This window comes from Coenobita brevimanus, chromosome 29, assembly GCF_032717465.1.
Source record: "Coenobita brevimanus isolate Jiangsu-jjx chromosome 29, ASM3271746v2, whole genome shotgun sequence".
NCBI lineage: Eukaryota > Metazoa > Arthropoda > Malacostraca > Decapoda > Coenobitidae > Coenobita > Coenobita brevimanus.
The window spans coordinates 25,647,226-25,654,641 of NC_136982.1; the positions used below are offsets into that span (position 1 = coordinate 25,647,226).

Consider the following 7,416-nt stretch of genomic DNA (forward strand, 5'->3'; position numbering starts at 1 on the left):
GTCCTGGTCTAACATGTTCTGTACCATTTGATCTGTCTGCTTTCTCTGGCTGTGAGGAAATCGATACGCTGGTATGTAAATAGGCTGAGTTCCTGGTAGTAGTTCAATCGTATGTTTGACAAGGTCTGTTCTACCCATCGGTTCACCGGGTAAGGCAACCACTTTTCTGTACGAGGTCAGAAGGTCGAGGAGTTGAGGCGTATTTTCTGGGAAATCTGTGCAAGTGAGATGTGAGAGCATATCGGGTGAATATGTTGGCGCAGATCCCGTAGAGTTAATAGTACATACATCGATTGGCGTACTATCATCAGTCTGAATAGTAGGAATTGAGGAATCCTGGCACACCTTTACGGCCGCTGGGTATACTAGGAAGTCTCCAATCTTTACACCACTTTTAAGTTTTAGTGGAGCATTCGTGACATTGAGCAAGTACAGGTAGCATAAACTCTCCTCTAAGACTGTACACCACGTTGACTCATAAGTCAAGCCATTCACACAACACGTCTCAGATAGTGTTAGTACATCCACTCCTTCTTTCGCACAGGCAACACAAACAGAGACTTTGGTGAACTCATGTGGTAACAAAATTGTGCACGTATTCGTTACTGCACGTTTCGTCTCTGCGTGTTGGAGAAAATAATTCACACTGTGTGAGGTAGGTAATTGAGACATGTCTGAGTCAGCGATAGTGTTGTCGGGAGTGGAGGTAAGAGCCATGTCCGAAGGCTGAGATGATGTATCAGTAGACATTGAGGAATTTATGTCCTTGCTCGCAGTCAGTAAAGGAATGATCTCTGTATTCTCAGATGATGATAGGGGCGGTTTGGGCTGGGTTGGACTTTTTGGTAGTGATAGGGACAGAGGTAACTGAAGGACTGATTTGATCGTAAGAACAGGACGGGGACATTCCATACTGTAAACTGGGAATCCAGAAATGTCTATACTACCACAGGCAGGTAATAAGGCAATGGAGTGTTGTGCCTTTGTGGAGAAACCAATAAGGGCATCTGTGGGATACTGCAAGTCATTAGTGACATGAAATTCAATTGGGATAGGGGGCAAATCTTTGTGTAGTTTGACTTCAAGGGTGACTCTTCCCTTAACCTTAAACTCTGAGCCTTTGACACCACATAGGCGAATGTCTGGTGGTTCTAGGAAACTGACGTGGTTGTGATGTAGTTGAAGAAGATGTAAGGAATTGTCAGAGATCAGATTTACTATAGATCCCGTGTCCAAGAAGAATGACGTTGGTATGTCATGACTGCATTCAAGAATGACTAAACCCGAGGATGTTATGGGACCTACATGGCGGATGGTGAGTTGGGTTTCTGGTTCTACGTGATATTGGTCTGATACGGGCGCGGCGCTTCCCCCGACTGTTGGCGGTTGAGGTAACGACATTCCTCAGTGGTGTGAGTCGTGGTTGATTTGTGGTATTTGCAGTGTGTACAACGTGAGCGGGAAGGCGTACGCTGTCCGGTTTGGGAGTGAGGACGTCTGTATGTACGGTCGCAACTGGATGCTCGATGTCCAGGATGACCACAGTGCCAGCAAAGAATCGAAGATTGTCTGTTCTGTCGGACGCTAGATTGATCATGACCTGCGGTAGGAGAACGATGCGTGGCAGGTCTGCCGCGTGTGGTGAGACGGGAGCGAGATTGGTCTGGGATAGTGGAGGTGTGACAGACTGAGGAGGCCAAGGGTTGGGTGGTGCCCTGAGGCGTGTAGCTCGAACCTGTTCTTTCATGAATGGCTTTAGTAACCTGAATAATTTTATCTCCTGGATTGAAACCGATTTCCAAGGCTAGCTCTCGCTGTTTAGGAGTAAGCCAGTGAAGGAATCTCAGGTAACCAATTAAGTCAGCAAAGTTGGTGAGTGAAAGCATTGGAACGCCATTCTTGTCTTCTAACCATTTCGTGCCTACCAGTAATTGGAGCATCTCGCTACTAGTTGCTTTCATGGCGGCGGCAGCTTTGCGGAGCTTGGCATGTTGCGCTGGGACCCTCAAGTCCTCATCTAGTTGGTTGAGGAGATTAATGAATCCCATGAGAGACGCGGTATTTGAATGCTGGCAACAAAGGCTGATGAGTTCCATACGAAAATCAGCAAAGGTATGAATGTTATTGAAATGTCCTGCACGGATCACAGATCCGATGTCCGATTTGCCGTGGTGCAAGCGACCCATGAGATAGGCTACTTTGAGCGATTCATCGGTGAGCTGCCTATTGTGGATGTCTGTTTCGACTTCTCTGAGGAAATCATAGACAGACCAAATTGGGTCCTGGCCGGTAAATTTGGGACGATTGGCATCGTCGAGATAGATAGACTGTGGAGGGTTGGCCATGGCTGGAAGTGCAGAAGTGGCGGCAGGAGAGGTGTGGGAGAGAGAGAAGGTAGTGGCAGTTAAGGGCGAGCAAGACGGGGTATGAAGGGAGGCAGGAGAGGGAACGACAGGGGAAGGAGTAGAGGAAGAAGAAGGGAGTGTAGAGGCAGGAGTAGAGGAGGAGGTATCTGGATTTACGAGTGTAGGATGGGTAGTAAGTGATTCTGCGGGAAGTGAAACGGGAGTCTCGGGTACAGGGCGGTGGTACTCTTTGCCACTTCGTGAATGAGTGATTGTGTTAGAGTCGGCAGACGGTGTATGATCAGGTGATGTTTCCGGGTCGAGAGGGCTGGTGGTAAGCGGTTGACGTGGAAAGTATGACATTTAATGCGGCAATGGAAGATGAAATGATGAAGATGGATACATAGGTGGAAATGTATAATATAACAAGGAGAGAATGGGATACACTAGTAGGTGTGAAAATGAATGAAGGTGCGGCGATGGATGGTTTAAATAAAAGGCGAAGGATGAGATGGATAATAAATAACGTATGTGAAGATGAAAACGGGGGAATGGAAAGGAGATGGAATATTTACAATATCCAATCTGTAGAGAAAATCGAGGATAATCTCTATAGAAAGGTAGGGTACACTATAGTTACACAGTAGAGACGGGATTGTCGAGATGTATGACGTGCAGGGGTGGCTGGGCGTGGCGGGGCTGGGGCGGGGCGGGGCGGGGCGGGACGGGGCGGGGCAGGGCGGTGGTGGAGAGACAGCTGGGCGGAGAGGAGAAGAGACGCTGCGATGAGTCACCGGCAGGCAGTGGCAGTCCTAGGAGGCTTAATTCAGACCACATGTGGGTGAAGGCAGGGCGTGGCGGCGATGGGGCCGGTGGTGGGTTGTGAGGGCAGATGTTGGTTCAGTGCAGGTGTAGAGCTGTTGAGTTGCAAATGCAGAGAATGGCGGTGGGCAGACAGTGAGAAGTGGCACCGTGGGGGCAGGAGTTGATGAGTTCGGTACAGGTGCTGGGAACAGGGGCAACAGGTGCGTAGGTCGGCGATGTTGAGCACTGGTGAGAGTAATTGTACACTCGGAAAGCACAGCCAGGTATTACACCACTAGAGGCACTGAGGAGGGGTGAGGCTGGGAGATGCGAGACGTCGTGTATCTGATGGTATCACTAAAAATCGGAGGAGGCGGTCAGAATCTGATGGTTCGAAACACCGCTGCTACCAAATGTAACTTGCAATACTTTGGTGATAGAAACTCTAAGTACAAACAGCTAGATAAGGAGTTTATTACGAGCTCACAACAAAATAGTCTGCCCTACTTGAGTGTCTGCTCTGAACTGAACTGTGGCGCCGTGTTCCCAGGCTTCAGGCCCTGGGAAAGCGTGCTAGGTCAGCAAGCTTAGTGGGGGCATGTATGCACTGGGGGGGGGGACATATATACAGCAGGGGTAGACATATTGTGGAGGGAGTATAGATTATCCCAGCCTAACCTAACCGCAGCCTAAATTAACCTAACCTAAATTGCCTTGACCACAAACTCCCCAAAGTTGCCAATGTTCACCTGCTCACCTGATAACTCTGTAACTAAAATCGGTCACCTCTGCTCGGCTCATACAGTCGCCTACTTTCTAAAATCCCTTCCATGATAATTAATAGTTAACAGTACATTAACCGTGCACTAATGTAATCATTAGTTATTATACCAGTTTTCTATACATGATTTACTTAGAAAAATATTGCGGAACAATTACTAAAATACATAAAACAAGTGGTGCGATAGCATTCATCACAATATTACAAGCCTCGCTGCATGTTTATTTTGAAACGCCCATCGCGTAGTTTTCAAACAGATTAATGCTACATCTGGCAAATGCTGAAATGAATGTACCGAATGTTACTTATGAAAAAAAGTATAATTTTCAAAACCGAGTACATGGGAAGACGAGACCGCCAGCCGAAATCACAGGCACTGAATATGCCTAACTCTCGGTGTGTGTGGCCGGTGCAGAAGATCTTAAATAAATCTGTACTTATATTTTGTGTTGAGCCGACTTTATGTCACTTATGTACATTGATATATGAATATAAATTTTTCACATATTGAAATCGTAAGGAAAGAGTATGAGTCAGAGTGACTAATTGGAGTTTGAGCTAAAAAAAAAATATTCGTTCTGGAAATGAGATATTGTGCTAATGTTTCCACGCCCGCTCGTTCGACGAGCATGTCACTGCATACGATCTTCACCTGAGGTCTGTTAACATCTTGCAGTCAAATTACTATATATTAGTGTCCCATATACTGTAGATATATGGATATGAATTTTTCATTTCATTTAAATAATGAGAGCATGAACATCGTTGGACTGAGCTAATAACAAGGTTGGTCTCGGAAATGAGACGGTATGCTAATGTACTTTGGTGATTTCCTTTTAATTATCATAACGAATGGTCTTTTCCTTACTGCAGTTAGTAAATATGGTAATAATATTTTATTTGTGACTACGGTGATACTTCAAGCACCTAAAAGAAAGTAGTTTAGTTGACCGACTTTAAATGTATTCAATGAAGTCATCAGGTGAGAATTGGCAGCTTGTGGGAGTTTGTGGCCAGAGCAATTAATCCATCTCAATTCTCGGGCGTTTCACGAATTGACTATGGATTTCATGAAATCACCGGTTACACAATTGTACTGTAACACACACACACACACACACACACACACACACACACACACACACACACACACACACACACACACACACACACACACACACACACACACACACACACACACACACACACACACACACACACACATACATACACACATATATATATATATATATATATATAATAAATATTACTACTAATATAATATTAATATTGAAGTATTATTATTACTAATATTACAGGCTACTACAATATTACACACACACATAATACACTACTACACATATTATTATTACATTACGTTACACACACACACGCTCACACACATTATATTATTATTATCACGGTTAGTTACTACATACAGCACACACATTATTATTATTATTATTAATATTATTATTATTATTATTATTATTATTATTAATATTAATAATATTATTATTGTTACATATCGTTAATATTATTATTATTATTATTATTATTATTGTTATCATTATTATTATTATTATTGTTATTATTATTATTATTATTATATTATTATTATTATTATTATTATTATTATTATTATTATTATTATTATTATTATTATTATTATTATTATTATTATTATTATTATTATTATATTATTATTATTATTATTATTATTATTATTATTATTATTATTATTAATATTATTATTATTATTATTATTATTATTATTATTATTATTATTATTATTATTATTATTATTATTATTATTATTATATTATTATTATTATTATTATTATTATTATTATTATTATTATTATTATTATTATTATTATTATTATTATTAATATTATTATTAATATTATTATTATTATTATTAATATTAATAATATATTATTTATATTATATTAATATTAATATTAATATTGTTATTATCGTATATATATACGAGATGCATTCCAGATGTTTTGAGACTTTTTTAGGAGAGACATTTATTTATCTAGAAAAAGTACAAAACTCTAATCTCCTTCAAAATAGGACCCTCCAACTTCAGTGCACTTGTTGTAGTGTTACAGCCACTTCTTGAAGGGCCCCTCGTAGTCCTCCAAAGTGAAGGTGTCTAGGACCCTTGTCATAGCCTCCTTCATCTCCTCAATGTCTTCAAAGCGACTGCCCCTGAGGTTCTCCTTCAGCTTGGGAAATAACCATAAGTCGCAGGGGTCAAGGTCTGGACTGTAGGGAGGGTGAGGGACAGTCTTGACGCCCATCTCTCTCAAGTAGTTGGTCACCAGGATGGAATTGTGGACTGGTGCATTGCTCTGGTGCAGGTGCCAACGACCCGATTTGAAGAGCTCTGGCCTGTTGCGACGAAATCTCTTCCTGAACTCCCTCAAAACCTCCACATAGTATTCTTTGTTGACCGTCTGGCCGGAGGGAACCCAGTGCATGTACTGTAGACGATGCCCTTGTTGTCGAAGAAGGGGATCATCATGAGCTTCCCAGTGGACTTGCTCTGCCTGGCCTTCTTGGGTCTGGGGGAATCAAAATGCTTCCATTGAGAACTCTGTCTATTGGTCTGTGGATCATAACAGTAGATCCAGCTTTCGTCACAAGTCACCAGAGACCCAAGAGCACTCGGATTCGAGGTAATGAGCTCAACCATCTCCCTGCTGTCACCAACACGTCTTTCCTTATGTTCGTCACTGAGCACTCTGGGAACAGACTTTGCACAAATTTTGCGCATGTTCAGATCTTCATGAAGAATTCTGTGTACAGTTGCCACACCGACTCCAAACTGTTTACTTGTTGTCTGAATAGATACACGACGGTCCTCGTCCAGAAAATTGCAAATTTTCTCAACCAACTCTGGCGTTCTGACGTCCCTCTCCCTCCCGCACCTCTCATCGTCTCTCACCTCCTCTCTGCCGTCCTGGAACCTCTTGTGCCAGCGAAAAACAGATGCTCTGCTCATACAAGTTAATCCATAAGCAGTCTGGATCATTTCATAAGTTTCTGTTGCGTTTTTGCCGAGTTTAACACAAAACTTTATTGTGTAATGAGCTTCCAAATTGTCTTCACGTCCCGACTGCATTCTGCGAACTAGTCAGCTGTGACAAGCGGTGTATAGTAGGGTGTGTTTAAAGTGCTGTAACAGCCGTCTCCTTCAACCTGGAAAAACAAAATTTGGCATGTTAGCTTATTAGATGTATAGTAATGATATATTAAAGTGACTAATCTAGGACAGTTAGAAGTGCCACTCCCAAAAGAGTCTCAAAACTCCTGGAATGCACCTCGTGTGTTTTTTTTTTTTTTTTTTTTTTCAAACTGGCTACTCCCGCAAAAAGTGGCGACAGGCTCACGAATATCTTTAGAGACCGCTAACAGTCAATGAGAGAAACGGAGGAATAAGAGTTCAGAGATGAAAGATTGAAAGACTGGAGA

At 42.1% G+C, this 7,416-nt stretch overlaps 1 protein-coding gene across 1 annotated transcript; it reads right to left on the minus strand.

Moving 5' to 3' along the window:
• Nucleotides 1-6,044: 6,044 nt before the first annotated feature.
• Nucleotides 6,045-7,066, minus strand: LOC145394991 (histone-lysine N-methyltransferase SETMAR-like). Its single transcript, XM_080268737.1, has 2 exons — nt 6,593-7,066; nt 6,045-6,506 (listed from the first exon to the last, which is right to left on the minus strand). The coding sequence occupies exons 1-2, from the start codon at nt 7,064-7,066 to the stop codon at nt 6,045-6,047; spliced, it is 936 nt and encodes a 311-aa protein (XP_080124863.1).
• Between the last annotated feature and the right edge of the window lie 350 nt (nt 7,067-7,416).